General features: G+C 48.2%; 1 protein-coding gene and 1 pseudogene across 1 annotated transcript; both read right to left on the bottom strand.

The window, feature by feature from the left end:
• Nucleotides 1–1038: 1038 nt before the first annotated feature.
• LOC103195801 lies at nt 1039–17221 on the bottom strand (annotated as a pseudogene).
• Nucleotides 17222–17740: 519 nt separating this feature from the next.
• Nucleotides 17741–21258, bottom strand: RING1 (ring finger protein 1). The gene is made up of 6 exons (XM_007939317.2): nt 21181–21258; nt 20003–20163; nt 19663–19878; nt 18562–18951; nt 18104–18377; nt 17741–17842 (listed from the first exon to the last, which is right to left on the bottom strand). Exons 1-6 carry the CDS (start codon nt 21256–21258, stop codon nt 17741–17743), a joined length of 1221 nt encoding a protein of 406 aa, XP_007937508.1.
• Nucleotides 21259–22186: the final 928 nt, after the last annotated feature.

Here is a 22186-nt window from a genome sequence, read left to right as displayed (position 1 = left end):
TGGTGATAGCGGGCATCCTTGTCTAGTTCCTGTTCTCAAGAGGAATGGTTTCAGTCTCTCTCCATTGAGTCTACCCAATCTTTCCAGTGGCTGTTGTTGATCTCTCATAGACAGTTCTTTAAAAAAAAACAATGCTCTAGGCAGACATTCCTTATTAATTAAACTATTGTTTGGTTTAAAGAAGACTTCAGATGATATTATTGGTTTAAAGGTTGCTTTTTTTTTAATTTTTATTTTTGCAGTGTTTCCTCCCCTCCCCTTCCACCCCTGGTAACTGGTTTCAAGTTTAAAGATCATTTCAGGGAAATCGTTTTGGGAGTTCACCCAGCCTCCATGACTCCAGAAAGTCTGGATTCCATGAGAATTTGAAATTCTGCTCTGCATTTTCCCCTTCTGATAAGGTATGATTCCTGTTTTTCATGTCTAGATGTACCTCATGATCAAGGAATTCCCATTTTTCAAGAAAACTCTGAATTTCTTAGTCACTCCAAGGTTAGATTAACTGGCCTGAAGGCTTCTCTGTTCCCTGAATTTCTTTTCCCCACTTTACCTTCTGAGATCTAGTAATTTTATTCTGAAGTGTCAGTATCCATTTCTATTCCTGAATTTCCTGCAGTTCTTTTCTGTGTAGCCACAGAGATTGGCCTGGGGCCAACAGAGAACTGATACTTAGTGTGAGCTGCTAGAATTCAGGTAAGGAAATCCTGGAGGGTAGAAATGTGTTTACTCCAAGCCTGGGAGGCCAGAAACCAAACTCACTGCCATGAAGTAGATCTGACTCATAGCAACCCCTCCTTGGATTTCTGAAGCAGTATCTCTATGGAAGTAGATGCCCAGCCTTCCTTCTGAGGAGTGGCTGGTGGGTTTGAACTGCCAGCCTTCTGGTTAGCAGTCAAATGGCTTAGGCACTACGCCACCAGAGCTCCCTTAAAGGCCTTGGATGTGATTAAGTCAGACTCTGGTGGCCTCTGTTGTCTCAGGAGCATCAAGAAAAGCCTCTCATCCTCTCTGCCTTTCCTCCATTCTCTTGAGATCTCTTCAACCTGATGATCTGGTAGTCCCATCCCATGCTTGAACCCTGATTTGACGACCACCAAGCCACCTTCCATCGAGGGTTTTAATACAATCATCAGCTTCCTCTGCATTCCTAAAGGACACAGTGGCTACACCATCTGAGTGCTTATTAAAGACAAGGGGCATCCCAATTTGTCAAAACTTTGAACACTCTACTCTGAAGGTCTTTCCTCATCTAATTTTTGATGGAGGGGACAGTTGTTGTTTTTCTTTCTTCTAATTTTTTATTATGATTTGGGTGCAAATTTACCAAGCATATTCATTTTACTCGCAATAGTTCATACACATCTGCTTTCAGGGCACCAATTATAATCCCAACAATAAATAGCCCTCTGCCCATCCCCTCCCCATGACTACCCATTCCCTGCATCCTTCTTATCTATGCATTCCTGTCTGTCCAGCTTTACCTTTATGCAAATGCTGCCCTTCTGACCTCTCACGGTTGACTGATCTAATGGGTGTATCTCTAGAGTAGATAGGTGCATCTCCCTGGGGTAGGTGTTCTGCTCCTAGGCTTTCTCACTGGAGGAGGCAGTTGTTTGGTGTGGTTTTTTTTTTTTACCAAATTTTGATTTGGGTGAAAGTTTACAGAGCAAAGTAATTTTCCATACAGCAATTCATACACATTTTGTTTCATGACATTGACTGCATTTCCCCACAGTGTCATAGCTCTCTTCCCGCTTCCTACCCCTAGTTACCTCTTCCCTAGTCCTTCCCTCCCATGCACTCCTGCCCACACCCCCAGCTGTCTCCCTATGCAAACACTGCCCTTCTGTCCTCCCACTATTGATCACTCCAAGGAGTGTATCTACCTGATGTAAATGTTTACCCCATATGCCTATCTATTGTTTGACTGGAAGCCATGGGAGTGAGTTCAATTCCAGACCTGAAGGGTAGCTAGGGGCCATAGTCTCAGGGGTCTCATCAGGCTCGATCAGACCAGCAAACCTGTCCCTTTTAATATTTTAAAATATATTTTATTGACATATAATTTATATACAATGAAATACACAAAACTAAAGAGACATGGGTCAATGCTTTTTTTTTTTTTTTGCAGCGTTCCCTCTCCACCCCTCCACCCCTGGTAACCAACAAAGAAAGTTTCCTTCCATATATGAACCTTTCCTTGACTTTTTACAATAATGCTGGTCTTTTTTTTTCAATGATTTTGAGTTTTGTTCCACATTATTCTCTCACTCTATCCAGGGTCTCTTGTACCAATCCCAATCTCCCCCTGGATCTTCCTGGATCTTGTCATTCTTGGTGTCTCCATACAGCTCTTGCATTCATAACTTTTCATCACTCTATCCAGGATCTCTTGTACCAATCCCCAAAGTGACAGTGGTAGCTGGGCACTATCTAGTTCTTCTGGTCTCATAGTTGTATAGGCTGAGGATCTTATGGTCTGTCAGTCCCTTGGACTGATTGTTTCTATGCATCTTTGGTTTCCTTCATTCTTTGCTCTGGATGAGGAGAGACCTATTGTTGCATCTGCATGGCTGCTTGCAAGCTTTTAAGACCCCAGTCACTACTCACCAAAGTAGGATGAAGAACAGTGGTTTTGTGTAGTATGTTATGCCAATTGAGCTTGATGTCCCCTGCGACCACAGTCCCGAGCCCGCAGGTCCAACTTCTCGATCCAGAGGGGGCAGTTTTGATGATGACAGCTCCCCATGGTACATTCAGGATGGCCCAGCTCTCCTCTCAGGTCTGTAATCTGACTGCTTTAGTTGCAGAGGCAGCCGCTTCTTGCAGTCTTCCCACTTGTTCTTTTTTGAGGAGTCATATTCCCCTTTCAGCTGATACCCTGCCTTCTCAACATGGAATTTGTAGCCTTTAATTCCATCTTCATCCAAAAGTTTTAATGGAAGACCCACAGATTCCTTAAGTAATAGCAAAGACTACCTCCTTTAAGATTTCCTTGGTTATCTTTTGTAAAGCTTAACCTTTAATTCTTCTGGGGATCACTCATGATAATGCCAAACTTGGACATATTGTTGTTGTGAGTTGCTGTCAAGTCCATTCCAACTTATGGTGGCCTTACCTTACGTATAACAAAACAAAACATTACCCTGCACCATCTTCATGATTATGATTCAGTGCACTGTTGCATATATTGTGTGGTACCCTCCAACCTATATTAGATGACATTCTTTGTGATCCATAAGGTTTTTATTGGCTAATTTTCAGAAGTAGATTGCCAGGCCTTTCTTCCTAGACTGTCCTGTTCTGGAATCGCCACTGAAACCTGTCCACCATGAGTGAGCCTGTTGGTATTTGAAATACCAATGGCATAGCTTTCAGTATCATAGCAACATATAAGCCACAATGCTATGACAAACTGACAGTGGTTTGGACATAAGCTGTATAAATTCATCCATCGTAATGTCAGGAGGCAAACCAGACACATGTCTATTTGTATTTATGTCTTCTTCAACATGCAACCATACTGATTCAGCCTTTCTTCTTTCTCCCCTCTTTTTGCAACCAGTGTGCTCAGCGTTTTCCTTTGTGGGGAGATCCCTCTGCATCTACATTGATATCTTGTTCTTATACAGTAAAGCTAGAAGCACCATCATTAGAAAAACCATAACTGGCCTGATATGTAGGGATATAATGGAATATTCAGTGATCTCGGGGAACCAAGCTTTGTCCAGATCCCACATGTAGAAAGTGTCAGCTGGCTGCTGTTGGAAGGAATTGGTTTCTCCCCCTGGATCTTCCTGGATCTTGTCATTCTTGGTGTCTCCATACAGCTCTTGCATTCATAACTTTTCATCACACTCATCATTCCCATCCAAGTTGTTGCTGCTGCTTGGTAGCAAAAGAGGTCCAGGCAAGCAAAGCGGCCAAGATGATGCTCACTTACTCCCCAGGGTCGTGGAGCTGTCCCCAGGGTCTTGGTGGCTCAGGCCACCACTGAGAATATCTGAGGCACCTGCCTAGGCAGTTTTAAACATTTAACGTACCAAGTCATTGAATCCTCATAGTAACCCTGTGAGGTAGATACTGTTATTATTTCCATTTTACAGCAGAGGAAATCGAGAACCAGAGACTCTTAGTCAACGTTATAGATGACTAGTGGTCCCTGGGTGCAAACAGTTTATACTCGGCCCGTAGCCAAAAGGTTGGCAGTTCAAACCCACTTTGGCATGGCAGAAGAAAGGCCTGGTGGTCGGCTCCTGTAAAGATTGTTGTCATTGTTGTTAGGTACCATCAAGTCAGTTTCAACTCATAGAGACCCTACGTACAAGAGAATGAAACACTGCTTAGTCCTGTTCCATCCTCACAATCATTGCCATGTTTGAGCCCACTTTTGCAGCCACTGTGTCAATCCATCTTGTTGACAGTTTTCCTCTTTTTCATTGATCCTCTACTTTACCAAACATGATGTCCAGCCAAGAAAACCCTGTGGAGCAGTTCTACTCTGTAACACATGGGGTCGCCATGAGACGGAATCGACTCAACAGCCTGAAACAACAATGGGTGACAAAGCTGAGATTTGTATCTGGGGAGGTCTGGGTCCTGAGGCCACGTGCTTAAACCACCACTTTTTACAGCCTCCAAGAGAGTGACTGGCTTAAATCCAATCTGCCTCCCACCCCCTGTTTTTATAATTTAATAGTGAAAATGTAACTCCCTAGCCCACTATTGCACTGTTAACTCCAGAACACTCTCTGTACTTTCTGGCTCTGACCCAGCCCTCCACTTGCCCCTTCCCTAACCTGCCCCCATGCTTTCCAATAAACTCAAACCCCCTCATCACCTTAACTTCTCCTTGGAGCATTCACTCCACTTCCTGCCTTCACTGAAATTTAAGTCTCCCTTGAGGGTGAACTCCCCTGAAGTCTTCTGAAATAAGAGCTGTTTATTTTCTTATAGGTGAAAGTGTTTTCCTTTGGTCCAAATTGCTGCTTCCAGACTACTCTTCTTCCAGCCCCCAATTCCTGGTTTAAAATCATCCTCTACCTCTAAGCCTCATCCATTGGGCTAGAATGTCTTCCCTTCTCATTACTACCATCTGCCACTGTCAGACCTCTCCACCTCACTCAGAGGGATGCTCGCATTGGCTGACTGTCTCTCTTCTTACTGAGTCCACTCATGGGCTACTCATTATCCACATGGTGGACCCATTCTTCACCTGGCCTCTCAGCAACTTGGTGACTTCATCCCCAGGGCCTTCTCCACTTCAACTCAGCTACCTATTCTCATTTCACATGCTGGACCTTGTCACCTGAAGCTGCCCCTCCTTGAGAATCCCTCATTCAAGTAGCTGATTCTTGGCTGCCATCTTCTAATCTTCCACCCAGCTATTTGTCAACTCTACTCACAACAATTTTTTGACTCCTGGGACCTCCAGATCAATGATGCCTCTCTTCCAATCCATTAGCTCTTTCCTATCTTTAATTCCTCTCTATCCAGCATTCATGCTATTGTCCTTCATTTCAACAAATCTCTTGACAATATCCCAAACCCTCTTGTCCCTCTCTATTGTTATCCTGTGCATCCATGTGACAAAACACCAACCCTCCATGAGCCCCACGATCTATTTTCTCCAGGATTTTACTCTGCTAGTCAACAAGTGTTGGAGAAAGTCACACAACTAGGAAATGGTCACCACTCCTCATTCATGTTCATCAACCCAGAAAGGCTCCCGGCATTCCTTAGCAACTCAACCACACTACTTTGTTGTTGTTGTTATGTGCCGTTGAGTCGGACCTGACTCATAGCGACCCCTCCTTGGGTTTCCGAGGCAGTATAACTATGGAAGTAGATTGCCCCATCTTCCCTCTGAGGAGTGGCTGGTGGGTTTGAACCACCAGCCTTCTGGTTAGCAGTCAAGTGCCTTAGGCACTATGCTACCAGAGCTCCCACTCCACACTACTCTAGTCAATGGCTATTTTAAACCTCACGATCCCAAGAGGCTCTTCTTTCTGTCTCTCCCCTCACTCTCAGCTGATGATTTCACCTTCTATGTCACATAGAAAACTGAAGTCATCAGAGAGAAATTCCCTCAATCACCTATTTCCAGATCCTGCATCTGTGCCCAATCAACCCACTGCTCTCCCTTCATGTCAGAAGAGTGAAGAGGTTCTCCAACTTTGGTGCGCAGCAGAATTGCCTAGAAGGAACGTTAAAACACATTTCTGATTTAGTAAGTCTGAGGAGGTGCCCATAAATTTTCATTTCTTGCCAGTTTCCAAGGGGAGGCTTGATGCTGGTCCAAGGATCCCACTTGGAGACCCACTGGACTGGAGGAATGCCCTCCTTCTGCCTGTCTCTGTACCCATGTTCTGCATCATTTGGGTAGTGTGATATAAACAACTTGTGCCTGACTACTAACCTAAAAGTTGGCAGTTCAGAGCCACCCAGTGGCTTCACAGAAAAACCTGAAGATCTGCTTCCAGGAAGATTACAGCCAAAAATATCCCATGGAGCGTAGTTCCACTCTGAAGCACACGGGGTCGCTGTAAGTGGGAATCAAGCTGACAGCAATGTATTTGGTTGCTTTAGTCTCAGGGAACTTACATAATTGATTACTCCTTTTTTCTCCTGAATCTTCCATCTTTCCTTCTCAGTTCTTCCCATTAGCATGTAAGTATGTCCAATGCAACACAACACAACACAACACAACGCACTGCCGTAGAATCGGGCCTGACTCATAGCGACCCCTCCTTGGGTTTCCGAGGCAGTATTACTATGGCAGTAGATTGCCCAATCTTCTTTCCAAGGAGTGGCTGGTGGGTTTGAACCACCAGCCTTCTGGTTAGCAGTCAAATGCCTTAGGCACTACGCCACTAGAGCTCCCAAGTATGCCCAAGCCTCTCTTAAAAACAAAACATAAATAACCCCTGCCTCCATTTCACTTCCTTCTCTGGCTACTACCTCTATCTCTCTGTTCCCTCATGGCTAGACATGCACTCTCACTACAGAGAAGCAGTGCATGAACCTAGTTTGAAAAATCCTATATAAAAGACTTTATTGTCGTTGTTAACTGGGGAAATCTGAGTGTGTTCTGGATACCAGATAATATTATGACCTACTGTTAGTTTCTTAGATGTGATAATGATACTGTAGTTATGTCAGATAAAGTCCTTATTTTTAGGAGGTGCATGCTGAAGTATTTAGGAGTGATGTGTCATGGTTTTCTCAATTTTCAAATGGTTCAAGAATTACAAATAATTAAACAATAAATTGTTAAATCAAAGTAATGGAAATACAGATGACCAGAGCTCTGGGGGCATAGTGCCTAAGGCATTTGACTGCTAACCAGAAGGCTGGCAGTTCAAACCCACCAGCCACTCCTCAGAAGGAAGACTGGGCAATCTACTTCCGTAGAGATACCGCCTTGGAAACCCAAGGAGGGGTCGCTATGACTCGAACTGACTCAACAACAGTGAGTTTGGTTTTTTTGGTTGTACCATATTTTCAATTTTTCTGTATGTTGACATTTTTCAATAATGAAAAGCCTGAGGAATATGATCTGTTTCTTCACTTCCATTCACTACGCAACTCCTTCCAGCTGATGTCTACCTCTACCTTATCATTCAAATGCTTTTGCAAAGATCACCAGTAGCCTTCAAATCAGAAAATCCACCTTCCTAGTTTTCCTCTTACTTGACCTTCCACAAGTGTTCAACATTGTTTACCAACTCTTTCTCTAAACACTCTTTCTTTGGCCTCCTGGACTTCACACTCTTCTGGCTTTTCTACCTAGCCCTCTGGGTACCTTCACTCTTTGTTGGTTCATCCTGCAAGATCTGGCCAAGTTGGATTTCATCAAGGTTCAGTCCTGAACTCCTCCTCTCTTCTCTCTACATTCTCCCTCCAAGAAATCACATCTGTATCATGGCTTTAGTTCCTATCTGCTGATTGAGCTCAAATTTATATACTTCCTCTATACAGACTTGTATATTGACTGCCTACCTGGCATCCCTACTTGGATGCCTCAAAGATACCACAAACCAAAATCATAATCTTACCCCACAAGTTTTATCATTCTCAGATATGGACAAAAGGGACCGTACCTGGTCCACATGCTTTGAGGCCCTTCCTATCACACACAACCTGTCCCACGCAGCATTTATTAAAGGATACCTGTATGCCTCTGTCACTTAGTATCAGGCCTTCAGTGTTGGCATAGCACAACCTGAAATCCTGAACATCTGCTCTCATAATTAACACTGTTCAGACCCCAGAGAAATGTTTCTGCAATCTCTGGCCATGTGTCCTGGAAACAAAAAATGACTACAACCCAATACTGTGAAAGTTTGAGGTTATACTTCTGCCAATTTCTAAGGCACACATGCTTTGGAGTGTAGGGAGGATTTAAGCAGTCGTTGTTGTTGTTATATGCCATCAAGTCAGACCCGACTCATAGTGACCCCTCCTTGGATTTCCGAGGCGGTATCATTACGGAAGTAGATTGCCTTCTGGTTAGCAGGCAAGTGCCTTAGAAAACTCAAAAAACAAATAAAAACTCACTACCATCAAGTTGATTCTGACTCATAGAGCCTTGTTGGTTTTTGGAGGCTATAAATCTTTATGGAAGTAGATTGCCCCATCTTCTGTGGAGTGGCTGGTAAGCTTGAACTGCTGACCTTCTGGTTAGCAACCAAATAATGCCTTATCCACTATGCCACTCATTCACTACCGTTGAGTCAATCCTGACTCATAGTGACAGTATCTCTAGGGAAGTAGATTGCCCAACCTTCCTTCCGAGGAGTGGCTGGTGGGTTTGAACTATCAGCCTTAGCAGTCAAATGCCTTAGGCACTACACAACCAGAGCTCCCACTATGGCACTAGAGCTCCTTTAAGCAAAAGTGCTTACTGAGAAACAAAAAAAAACCCATGCCATCAAGTCAATTGGTACTCACAAATGACCCTTTAGGACAGAGTAGAACTGCCCCATAGGGTTTCTAAGGCTGTAAATCTTTAAAGAATCAGACTGCCTCATTGTTCTCCCATGGAATAGCTGGTGGATTCAAACTGCTGACCATCTGGTTAGCATCCCAGTGCTTTAACCACAGTGCCAGCAGAGCTGCTGTGGAATTGCTTAGATAAGAAAAAATACAAATTAATTAACTTTTCAAACATTACCTCTCAAATCATATGATAAAGTATCATTTCTCAGTAGTAGCAAGGGTCCATTTTTCCCTGCTTTTCTTTGTGTTCTAGGGATATCCATTCATGGTCCCAGAGTCCTCAGGTATTAGTGCTGGATTTGCAACAGCTGCATATCAACAATTCTTATCATTGTTAAATTTGTATGCTTATAGGTCTACGCATGATTTGTGTAAAGTATGATAATGACTCTCGATATCTTTAATAGATGGACGTAGTTTGATGTTTTATATGGGGCAATCTACTTCCGTAGTGATACTGCCTCGGAAACCCAAGGAGGGGTTGCTATGAGTTGAGTCTGATTCGACAGCACATAACAAACAAACAACAATATAATTTAATAAAAATTTCAAAATGTAAAACTCAGCTTTATGTAGTTTGATTTATAACACTGATTATTATCTATTACACTTTGCATTGGAGCTCTGGTGACGTAGTGCTTAAGGCATTTGACTGCTAACCAGACGTTGGTGGTTCAAACCCACCAGATACTCTATGGAAGGAAGGTTGAGCAATCTACTTCCAAAAAGATTTACCACCTTGGAAACCCAAAGGTGGCAATGAGTTTAGTTTTTTTTTTTTTTAAATATACTTTGCAGTAAGCCTTTAAATGTAACAGATTTTTTGTTTTTTAATATTTGAGAGGAAAAATAACTGACAAACATATTAAAGTCATTTCAAGGATTATTAAAAACATTTACTGTACATATTTTGTTGAAGATACAGTTAAGTTTTGTATAATTCGGCTACAGTTATATTTCATTTTTTATTCCTAGATCTTTGAGAATGAGTACAAATTTGGGTCATGACAGAAATGGAAAATATGAATGTGAAACTCAAAGAAGTAAGCTGAAAATAGAAAAGAAGCTATTTTCAAAGAAGTAGCCTCTTAAATTTTTAAAAACTGGGAAAAGAGTACAAATAGAGGCCACATAATCCTCATTGTTTTGATCAATAATTAAATCAATAAAGAATATGAAGTTTCAAGGGTTTTATCAGATTTGTTCAAATTGTAGATTTGACAATAATAATTTTCTGGCTCATTTTCATTATTTTAGTCAAACACACAACTTGAATAGGTCAGGTAAAATTCATGCAACTTTATATTTTTTTGTTTGTACTCTTGTCCTGGGCCCCTCAAATGTCAGGGTTCTATCTCTCCCCTTCAGTTCTCTTATCCTTAAACTGGCCACCACGTTGTACCAGTGTGCTGACATCAACTACCAGAGACCTGTAGGCGAACAAGCCTTCAGATGATTTTAGCTCCCAGCATAGTTCCCAAACATTGAAGAGCAGAGACAAGCTGTCCAGGCTGTGCCCTGACCAAAATCCTAACCCACAGAAACTGTGAGCATTAATAAAAGGCTATTATTGCTTTGAGGAGTCCCTAGGTGTGCAAACAGTTAAGCACTCCACTAACCAAAAGGTTGGCAGTCTAAGCCCACCCAGAAATCCACCTCAGAAGAGAGGTTCACACCCCTTCTTTTCTCATGCACACACTTCTCTTGGGCATTCTTACATGGCTTCAACTATCATCCTATGCCAGTGACCCCTAAGTGTATTTTTCTAGCCCAGATCTCTCTCCCAACCTCCACAGATATGTCTTATTTATCACTCCGTCCCCAACCAAACCCACTGTTATTGAGTCGATTCCAACTCATAGCAACCCCCATTGGGTTTCTGAGGTGGAAAATCTTTACGGAAGTAGATTATCTTGTCTTCCTTCTGAGGAGTGGCTGGTGGGTTTAAACCGCAACCTTCTGGTTAGCAGTCAAATACCTTAGGCACTATGCCACCAGAGCTCCTTGTGCTATATATAGGTATACCAAAAAAAAAAAAAAAAAAAACCCACTGCCATTCAGTCGATTCTGACTCATAACAATCCCCATTGGGTTTCCAAAGCTGTACATCTTTAGGGACATAGATTGCCTCATCCTCCCCCTGCAGAAAATCTTGTGGGTTTGAATCACCCACCGACTGATAGCAGCCAAATGCCTTAGGCACTGTGCCACCAGATCTTCAAATTTAATGTTTCAGTCTCAACTTATCAAGCAAGCACTGGATATTCCCAAATTTAAATTCACCTTTTCTCTCAAACCTGCCCCTTCTCCATTGTTCCTCATTTCAGTCGATGGAATCACCAACTACCCATTTGCCCATGCCAGAAACATGGGAGGCATCCCAGGTTGCTCTCTTGCTCCTCCCCTAGGATCTAATGGCCAAGTCTTGGCAATTTTACTTTCTAGCTTCTTACCATGTCTGAGTTCTCCTTCCAGTCCTGCTGCCACTGTCTGCCCAACCACCTCTGCTTCTTTTCCCCAGACCCCACTGCCATGCACCCACCAGCTTTGTAAAGGTGAGCCCGACTCCCATTGCCCAGAACCTCTCCCGATCAGTCATGGCGCACTCCCCTGATCCCACCTCTTTCCAACTCCTAACTCTGGGCCCTATGACCTTGACCTGCATCTCAGTTTGACCTAAACCTTTGGACCCCAGAGTTTGAACCCAGTTTTTCTGGCCAAGTGTTCAGTGCTCCATCTGCTTCAGAGAGAATCTTATCTTGGTTCTGGTTCCTGAACCTAATTCCCAACTCTGGCCATTTGACTGGTCTCAGGTGGCCTGTGCCACCCCCATGAGGGGGGACTGCAGCACTGCCTAGGTATCCCCCTCCTGGATTTTGAAGGATGTCTCCTTAACTGGTCCTTAAATAATCACCAAAAAAACACAGAACTGCAAATATGTCAAGTGTTTCCAAGGAAAGGTACACCTTGGTGTGGGAGCTCAGAAAAGGGAAGTTTGACAGTGAGAGGAAGGTTGGGGAACCTTCCATGAGAACGTGATAAATGAGCTGAGATCTGAAGAATGGAGAGGGACTAACTAGAGAGGCTCTCTGGTAGCATAGTGGCTAAGGCACTTGACTGCTAACCAGAAGGCTGGCGGTTCAAATCCACCAGCCACTCCTCGGAAGGAAGATGGGCCAATCTACTTCCGTAGTGATACCGCCTCAGAAACCCAAGGAGGGGTCGCTATGAGTCAGGTCCAACTCGATGGCACATAACAACAGCAACAACAAGAACAACTAGAGAGGGGAGGGGGAGGGAACAGAGGGCCAGCCCTTGTAAAGGCTGTCGGGGGAGACAGGGGAAATTGGAAGAAGGCCTGTGTGACTGGAACACAAGGAGTGAAGGGAAGAGCGAGGGGTGAGAGATGAGGCTGGAGGGGTCTGTAGGGCCTTAGAGGCCAGGTTAAGGACTTAGTTCTTTAACTTAAGATCAGTGAGAATCCATTGAATGGGCTTAAGTAGGATGCCTGAAACAATCAGATTTGCATATCAAAAAGACTTCGCTAACACAGGTGTGCAGTGTCCATTGTTGTTAGCTGCCCTCCAGTTGACCTGACTCCTGGCAACCCAGACCCAGTGACCCCAGCTCATAGTGATATCATGCACAACAGAAGGAAACGGTACCCAGTTTTGTGCCACCCTAATGATTAGTTGGGGATCGATCTGTTCTGATCCATAGGGTTTTTACTGGCTGATTTCCAAAAGCAGACCACCAGACCTTTCCTCCTAGTCGGTCTTAGCCTGGAAGCTCTGCTGGAACCTATTCAGCATCACAGGAACATACAAACCTCCACTGACGGAGAGGGGGTGGCTGTGTGTGAATGCACTGAGAATCGAACAAGGGTCTCTGCCACGGAAGGCAAGAATCCTACCACTGAACCATGAATGTGTGGATTAGAAAAGGCCATTCCCAGCCTCTTACAGGGAGAACAGTAAGGCAGCTATTGCAGTGATCCAGGGGAGGCTGATGATGGCTGGACCTGGGTGGTGGGCAGATAGAGAGGAGTGGACAGACTTGAAAGATGTTACAGCAGATAAAATTGATAGGAGTGGATGCTGGACTCAATATTGAGATGCTCACACTGAACGCTATTTGAAAGCAGGGCTCCATCATATCCTTGCAATGCTCAGGTCCTGGTATGTAATGGACACTATACATATTCCTGAAAAGAGTGAAACTGATCATTGGTCTCCCAAATGACTCCTTTCATCTCTGATTCTTTACTTCCTTTTTGATCATGTCCATGATCAAACCTCTCTTTGACACCTCACAAGTTCCAAAGAGTATACTTGGAAGGAAGTTAGTACAAGAACTAAGGCCACCTTGACCTTTAACATGAAGAGTAACAATTAACTTGCTGCAACTCTCGCCCAAGAATAACTCTCAACTAAACTTTCTATAAGTGTGAATGATGTCAGCTCCCTCCTCAGTGCCAGCCTGGGTCCAGCTGTGAGTAAGTCCAGGAGAGTCACTCTGGCCACTGACGTGTTTGCTCTAAAAGTTGTTCTACTGGGAGTGGGGTGGGAGTTCCAGTACGTGTCCCACAGAAGGTGCAGTCACTCTGTGAAGGGGTCTGTCATCAAGGCTGCCCCTATGCCCTCCTAAAGTACTGCTGTAGTTGAAGCGGGGCTCCACTGGGGCCCTAATTTTACTTCTGGACCTTCTTCCCTACACACTCTCTGCCTGCCTACCATGCTCTTTCCCATTTTTGCCACCATGTGTGGCCTGGTTATGCAGCAGGTGGGAGCTCTGAGTGATGCCATAGCCAAAGAGGCCAAAGGGGTAGGGCCTGTCCCCATTGTGTGCAGTAGGGCTGTACCAGGTTGGAGCTGTACCAGAAGGCACACCCACAGAGGGGGCAGAGGAAGGGTTTCTTACCAGGGTGGCAGGCTACTGCCAGTGCCTGGGCAAAGAGCAGGCCATAGTCCTTGCAAGTGGACTGGCAGGGACAGTAGGGGCCCCAGTGGTCGGCTACAAGCTAAGTGCTGGTTGAAGTCACAGCCACTACATAGGTAGCTTGCTTTCTCCAGGTGCCTGGGCCAGTTGGCACTCTGGGTGAAGTGCTTGGCACACTCAGGACAGGGGCAGAGTCTCTCACCCTAGTGCCACTTCTCATGGCAGATGAGCCTGAGGTGGTGGCCAAAACCCCATCCACAGTTGGCACAGACATTGGGCTGCTCACCTGTGTGTATAGAGAAGTGCTGCAGCAGGCTGGAGCTCCAGAAAAGCCCTTGCCAGCAGCAGTAGGGACACTCGAGCAGCTGTGTGCAGTAGTGGTAGCTAGGTGTGAGCTGTGGCAGAGGTCGCAGCTACACCATCTGCAAGAGTAGAGCCAGTCATCCATGTGAGAGTGTAGATGCTGGGCCCAGTGGGTTCCTGGGCCAAAGTGCTTCCCATATTTGGGGCAGAAAAAGGGCTGTTCACCAGGCTGTGCCAGGAGAGGGGAGAGGTAGGAGCAGCAGGAGGGGACTTCTACTCCCAGGCAGGATAAAGGCTATTGAGGGGGACCATGGTAGAGGAAGGAGCTCTGGTAGCGTAGTGACTAAGGCACTTGACTGCTAACCAGAAGGCTGGCGGTTCAAACCCACCAGCCACTCCTCGTTAGGAAGATGGGGCAATCTACTCCCGTAGTAATACTGCCTCAGAAACCCAAGGAGGGGTCGCGATGAGTCGGTCCGACTCGACCGCAAATAACAACAACAACAAACATGGTAGAGGAGGTAGAGAAAATTCAGTTATAACAGCTGAGGGATTGGGGGGCCACTGAGGATAAGGGTTTGGTGGAGGGTGTCTGTCATGCCTTCTCCACTTCCTTCACTCCTAGGATGTATGGTTGTATGTGTGTGTGTGTGTAAGACAAAGGTGAGAGCAGCAAGATGTGAGACAGCAGAAAGGACAGAGATGGGAGAGTAGAGATTGAGTGACCCTCTGAAACCAAAGTAGTGGTCAGTGACTTCAGGGACCCCAAACTTCTACCCAAGCTGTAGTGTGGGGTGGTGGGGAAACCCAAGACACAACTGTCCTATGAGCAGTTTGCCAGGCTTTTAAAACCTGCCAGGCAAGCATGGGGCCCTCTGAAGTAGGCCTCACCTGGGCAGGGATCTCCAGGACGGCTCTTTCCCCAGGCTCTTGAGGCCCTGGGCTCCAGCACTCAGCTTCTGGCTTCAGACATACGATCTGTGTTGGTCTGGGGGCTGAGAAGCCTGAGAGAAGTAAAATGATGGGTGGGGGCAGTCTTCCTTCTTATAGAAAGACTTCTCTTTCCACCACCCCATCCAATGCAGCCCAGTCCTGCCTCCTCTGTGAGACCCTTCCAGTCCACCCTACTGGCCCTCTGGGAGGTTTGGCACCTCTCCTATGTGGGACACTTGCCATTTGCCCTAGGAGCGAGGGAGCTGATATTTTCTGGAGCTTCTACTGTGGCAGTTCTTAGCATTGGGTGTGCATCAGAATTACCTGGAGAAAAGTCTGCTGAAAGCACAGATTGCTGGCCTCCCTTCCAGAGTCTTTGCTTCAGTAGTTCTGGGGGGTGGGGCTCAAGGGGTTCTTCCCACCTAGATAGCTATCTATGTCTTCAAAGTTCACAGTCATAGGAGTGGGAGAGGGCAAGGGAGCACTACTGTAGAGAGGGGGCACGAGGAGGAAAGAGAAAGGGAGAGTGGGGAGAAATTGAGAAGGGATCGAGGGCATAGGAGGGGAGAGACAGGTGGTGGGAGCGGAGGTTGTTCCAGCAGGAAGCAGGAAGGGCCAAGGAGGCAGAGACAGAGCAGAATACTAGGGGCGGTTAGGGCAGAAAATGGAGAGAATGAGGTGGTGACGCTCCAGCAGTCCCTGGAATCAGGAGAGTCGAGTTAATTCCACACGTTTCAGCTTCCACCCGATTCCTCCCATCTGGTTCTCTCCCACAAAGATCCAGGAACAACGCCCACCTTTCTCCGGCTGGTCCCCACATCCCGGGAGCGTCACACTCCCTGGATAGCTGGGATCCGAGAGAAGGAAAATTAAGATGAAGGGTTCCTGGAAGGCAGGTGTAGACAGGGGCTCCTATAGGGTGAAGTGGGTGCCATCTATTTCTGCAAGGCTCGCTGTCTGCGGGGGTGAGCACCAGGTCACCAGGTCTTCGGTACTTGCGGGGCTGGAGGGTGACCGCCTGAATCTGCGGTATCGAGGGTACCATGGGCAAGGGGAACAAACCAGCTGTCCCAAGCGTGGAATCTGCCTCGTCCGAAGACCCGGGAGGGCTCTACCTCCGCTGCTGGGTGCCAGCGAGACGGCGAACCATGCGAAAACCATGTGGGCCATAGGAATGTGGGTCAGGGCGGGTGGGGGCACCAAGAGCAGCAGAAACAGGAAGTGAGGGGCAGAGGAGCTGTGGGGGAGAGGGTGCGTGAACCCCTCCTGAATAGGCGGGTGCCCCTCCAGGTGCCCGCGTGGAGCCAGCACACTGCTGGAGACAGAGTGCGTGGCACTGCGCCCCTGTCCCCACCGCCCTGGGGTTGAGGCTCAGATCCTGTAGTTAGAACTCAAGCCGAGAGGCAGCCGGGGTTTACTGGACGCCCCACCGCCCTGCTCTTACAGCTGCCTGAACATACACAGAACTACAACTCCTGGGCCGCCCCTCCCCTCACTCAGCTCTGCCACCGGCAGGTACCGGCTCTGTACTCATGGGAACTGTAGTCCCTGGCCCTGCTCTGGTAGGGGGGCCCGGGTGACCCGGTGGCTTGGATATTGAGCAGGGAGGATCTCGCAGCCCTCCCACCTCTTTCTCTCATTTATTTTCCAGCTACAGAAACTTGCTTCAAGTGACAATATTACCCTTCCAACATCAGGGTCCTGTCACCGTTTACAAAGATGCCTTGCTCCCTTGAGCCACTTTCCTGCTGTCCCTTGGTATTACTGAGATCCTGGATTTCAGCATGTGTGATTCAAATTTTGTTGTTGTTGTTGTTATGTGCCGTCGAGTCGGCCCCGACTCATAGCGACCCCTTCTTGGGTTTCCGAGGCAGTATCACTACGGAAGTAGGATTGCCCAACATTCCTTCCGAGGAGTGGCTGGTGGATTTGAACCGCCAGCCGTCTGGTTAGCAGGCAAGTGTCTTAGCCACTATGCTATGGGGCAAATTTGGGGTTTGACTTCTACACACCTCTCCACTTCTGTTAGTCTTTCTTTCAGCTTCATGGCTCATTCTTCCTCATTTTACCTATTTGCCAATTTGGAGGTTCATAAAAATGGGAATTTAGACTCTATGAATAACCTCTGACATTTCCTCCCATTTCCAAGGTGCTTCTATATAGTTTCTGGGCCTCCCTCCCAATCATTTTTTTTTTCTCTCTTCTTCTCATATACACACACCCTTGATAAACAGAGACACAGAAATGCAGTTTCAAAGAGGGAAAAAAGCAAGTTTGTTGTTTTTGGAGGAGGGCATGAAGGGGAGGGTCTTCACCTTCCCCAATATCATGTACAGATGGGAAGCTGACGGTCAATAGAAAAGGCAGTAGATGGGGGCGCATGCCCCAGTCTGTACAATATAGAAGAATCTGATATAGATATTTTGTATAAAAGCCACTTGTCCTCGTTTACGTCCTTTTACTGCTCAGCCGGGCTGGGGGGCACTTGGGGGACAAAGGAGCAGGGGTGGTAGGCCGGGACACAGGACACCCTATAGTCCCCATTCTCTGGCTGCCCCTTGCAGGGTCACTTTGGATCCTTGGTGGGGGCGTAGCAGAGCTCCAGTGGCCGGGACACCTTCCAGAATTTCTCATTCACCAGCTCCAAAGTCAGTGAGCCATTCAGCGTCTAGGGAAGGGGTGGAAAAGAGAGGCAGAGGGGAAAATAAAGTTGGAGGAGAAAGATGACAAAGGAAATGAGAGGCAAAGGTGACAGAGAGGAGAGAGAAAAATAAAAAGAAATGGAGGGCAAAGCAGAACATGGAGTGATGGAGAAGAAAGAATGGGGAAGGGAAATGGAGGATGGAGAGAGGAGTGTTGGTAAGTTAGGAGGTCAGGGTCATGGTTTTGCCTGCTCCCCCCTCCCATATCACCTCTCAGAAGCTCTCACCGTGAAAGCTCCGCCCCCAGGAGCAATGTAGATGGTGTACTGCTTCTCGCTGACACCCTCCAGACTGGGCAAGGCAGGCTCCTCAGGGCCATCACCTCCTCCGGTACCTCCACCCTCCCCACCCCCCCCATCAGGTCCTCCAGCATCAGAGGCACCCCCTCCAGGTCCGCCTGGCTCCCCTGCCTCTTGCTGCTGCCTCCGCTCAAGGGCAATGCGCAGGGCCAAGTACTTGGAGAGATGGTCCACTGTGGCATTCCCAGTTGTCTTCACATACCTGGAGTGGGAAAGGGTAGGTTTAGGGCACAGGAAGCTTCAAAGAGGGCAAGAAGGTAGGTAGGGGACTTTCCAATAGGGCCTCTAGGTTAAGGTTTCTCTCTGGACTTGGGGGAAGCCCACTTGTGATGGAAGTCTGTGATCTTTGGTTTCTCTGTGGTCTGGGGAAAGACAAGGCTCCTCACCTAGTCTGGCAGTATTCTCCCTTCTCCACGAGCAGGGGGTGGGGCCGGAACACGAGCTCGATTTCTCCACCTGGCTCCGGGGGACTGGGGGCCCCAGGAGGGCTTGGGGGCCCCAGGGTTCCTCCTCCCAGCGTCCCTCCCCGGTCACCAGAGTCTTCAGAACCAGCACCCCCACCAACTCCACCAGTGCCACCTCCCCCTGTCCCTACACTGCTCCCCCCTGCGCCCCCTCCACGGGGTCGCTTGGGAGCAGGGCCTGGGGCTGAGTCAGGGGCAGAGTCTGAGCTCACATCCTCTCCATCCCCCTCTCCCTCCCCAGGCTCTCCTTCCCCCCCACTCATCGTAGTGGTCTGATCTGACCCAGGCATCGGCCGCCTCACACGCTGGGCCCTGTGGAGGCAAGTGGATGAGGTTAGAAAGCATCAAGGATAAGGGGGTTAGACTTTAAACTTCAGAGAATTAAGAGATCAGGCAAGCCTCAATGATACTTAACACTTATTAAACACTAACTACAGACCAAGCACCCCACAAAGTGTTTTGCCCTGATCATCTCATTCTATGAAGCATATAATTAATTATATTATCTCTACTATATGGCTGGGGAAAGTGAGGCTTAGAGAGGTTAAATAATTTAAGATCACACGATCTTATTTCTCAAAGTGTGGTACGGTAGTATTAGCATCACCTGGGAGCTTGTAGCAGTGCAGAATCTCAGACCCGACCCTAGACCAACTGACTGAGAATTTTCATTTTTTACCAAGACCCACAAGTAATTCGGAAACACATTAAAGTTTGAGAAATGCTGACCCAGGATGATTGAATCTCCAGCAGTACGAATCAAGAGTTTATGTTCAAAAGCATGGCTGTTCTAACTTTTAGAAAGTCAGAAAATGAGCTATTTTCTTCTTAAAAATAGTAGCACCAGTTGCTTACTAAGAAGCTGCACTTCACATCCATGCCTTCCAGACCTGACGAATAAGCTATGGTCAGCACATAGGACACCGAGGCTAAGGGCCGTGGTGACTTAGCTGGCCAGCAGCAAAGCCAGCGCGGGGAGACATGTCCCACTAGTCTGCTGCCCTCTCTCTCCCTGTCTCCTACCTGTGCATGGCCTGCATGCGTAGCCCCTCCTCAATGCTGGAGCTCAGGGCCTGCTGGTTGTGCAGGCGGCTGAGGCGGATGAGCACCCGGTCTTGGTGGGCCTCGTATTCCTCCCGACTGGGATAGATCTTAGAGATCAGGGCATCAAAGTTGGGGTCTGGCCTCAGGGACCGCTTGGATACCAGCTTCTTACGACAGGTGGGACATTCCTTGTTCCTGGGAGAGGGAGGCCCTGTGTGGTTAGTCACCAGGGCACTGACGCCCAGGCCGAACCAGGACCAGTGGGAGAAGCCCCACTCTGTACCCTTTCACCTCATCTCAAACATGCCCCTCCTGTTACCCGCTCCTCAGGGCTGTGACGATGCAGTCAGAGCAGAATCGGTGGAGGCACTCCTTGGTGGTCATCGTATTTTTCAGCATGTCCAGGCAGATGGGGCACATGAGTTCTGAGTGCAGAGACCGAGGCGAAACTGCAATCTCTGTGCCATCCATGATGGCTTCCTGGAGGCATCAGTGAGAGCAAAAGTGTTGGTGGGATGGGGTGGGGGGGAGACAATATAGACACAAGTGGTCCATGAAATAGGAGTTCTGAGAAATACAGTGAAATGGCAGAATTTGGGTGCTCCATGTTGGCTGCTTAAGGTGGGAATTCTGAGACAGAGAGGGACTACTGACTTGGGAAAAATGGAGAAGAGATTTGATCTGTGTCCACTAACCAAGAGTAAGGACTTCGCAATAGCAGGACCTGAGGTTTGGGAAAGGGCCTTGGGATGGAGGTAGGGGTAGGGGTAGGAGAGTGGCACAGATTTATAAATTTTTTTAAAGTTTGGTCCTTGTACCACCCATATTAGAATCCTCTTGGGTGCTAGTTAAAAATGCAGATTCTGGGGTTCCATCCCAACTACTGAGTCAAAATGTTTGGGTGTGGGACCTGGGAAGCTTCATTTTTAATATGCTCCCAGTTGCCCTGGAGTTAGCAATGACTCATGGGTACTCCATGTGTGCCAAAGTGGAACTCTGTTCTGCAGGAATTTCAGTGGCTGACCCCATGTGTGTTGGCTAGAACTGTGCTCCACAGGGTTTTCACTGGCTGGTTGTGGGGAGGTAGATCACCAGGCCTTTTATTTGAGGGAGGACTGGAACCTTCAAGATTTCAGTTAGCAGCCGACCCTGTTAACTCTTCGCACCACCCAGCGGCTCTGAACAAGCTCTTAGGTGAGCCTTATATGCACACTGAGCTGAGAAAGGAGGGAAGGTCATTTCTGTGTCTGCTTACTGTCTTTCAAGTCCAGCTGGTAATACTTCTACCTCCCCGGCTGGACTGCTTTCAGGATTAAATGAGAATAAATGTAAACGTGCTTTAAAAAGATTACGGTGATTCTAAGGTAGGGCCAGAGGCTCTGAAATCGGACAGGGCTGGCAGAATGAACCAAAGAATGAAAGAGGTTGTGCGATGGGGTCTGCGGATCGAGAGGTTTGGGAGGAGGGGCCAAGCTGTAAGGGAGGATCCCTCATCACCTGCGGGGTCCGGTGCAGCTCATACAGACTCAGTTCCCACGTTTTGCTAGCATTCTGGGCATTCGCTGGCGTCGTCATGGTGACCGAGCACAGATTTTTTCCCCCCACAAGAGCCCCGCGGCGGAGGAGGAGAGGAAGGCTGGGGGGAGAGGAGGAGAAGGAGGAGGGGGGTGTTAGGGGGCCGCCCCTCGCGCAGACCCCGCCCCTCCATAGGCTCCCCCTATGTCCCAAACCAGCGCGGACCCTCACCCGGCTCCAGTGGTCGATGACCCGGCTGCCGCCGCGCCTCTCCCTGGGCCGGGACTCCCGACCCGAATTCGCTCAGTCTGCTCAGACAGCAGCTCCCGCCGCCGCTGCCGCCATGGCTCGGGCGCTGGGGCCCTACGTCACTTCCGCCTGCCCCTCCACTCCCCCCCACCTCCAACCCGGGCAGCTGAGACGTCACCCGCCGCTCGGGGCGCGGGTGGGACGCGACGTGGGCGCGGGGGTTCCCCCGCCCACGAGCGACGTCCGCCTCCCTTAAGGAGGCAGGGTCCCCGGCGTCCCGCGCCACGTGGGGGCCACGGTCCCGCCCCCGGCCCAGCACGGTCGCAAGACGTGCCTCCAAACCTTAGCCGCCGTTCCTCTCCGGATCCCCTCCACTCGGGGCCTCCGCCCCGGAGGGCGGGGCCTGGGTACGCCCGGACCCCGGGAGGGGACGGAAGGCTCGGGAAAAGGGCCACCTCCCCCAGTCTGCGTACCCCTGGCGGCCCAGGGGAATCCCACCTCTCCCTAACTTCTCCGTAACCCCAGCCCGGGATCCTGGGGAAAAAAGCTGCCAGAGATCTTTTGCAGTTTCAGCCCTCCAGTCCTGGGAGCGCAACGAAGTCCAGAGGTGCCAGGATTCCCCTCAACACCCTGGGAACTTGCTCCACCCTTCGCTTTGGCTCTCCCTAGACCCTCCGACGCGTTCTCCCCTCGAGGTTTGGGGGCGGCGGCTCGGGACGTCCAGACTCAACTCTCGGCC

The sequence above is a fragment of the Orycteropus afer genome, unplaced genomic scaffold (genome assembly GCF_000298275.1).
Source record: "Orycteropus afer afer isolate SDZICR_OR568_19922 unplaced genomic scaffold, OryAfe1.0 scaffold00059, whole genome shotgun sequence".
Lineage (NCBI taxonomy): Eukaryota > Metazoa > Chordata > Mammalia > Tubulidentata > Orycteropodidae > Orycteropus > Orycteropus afer.
This window is presented reverse-complemented; position numbering and strand designations above follow the sequence as displayed.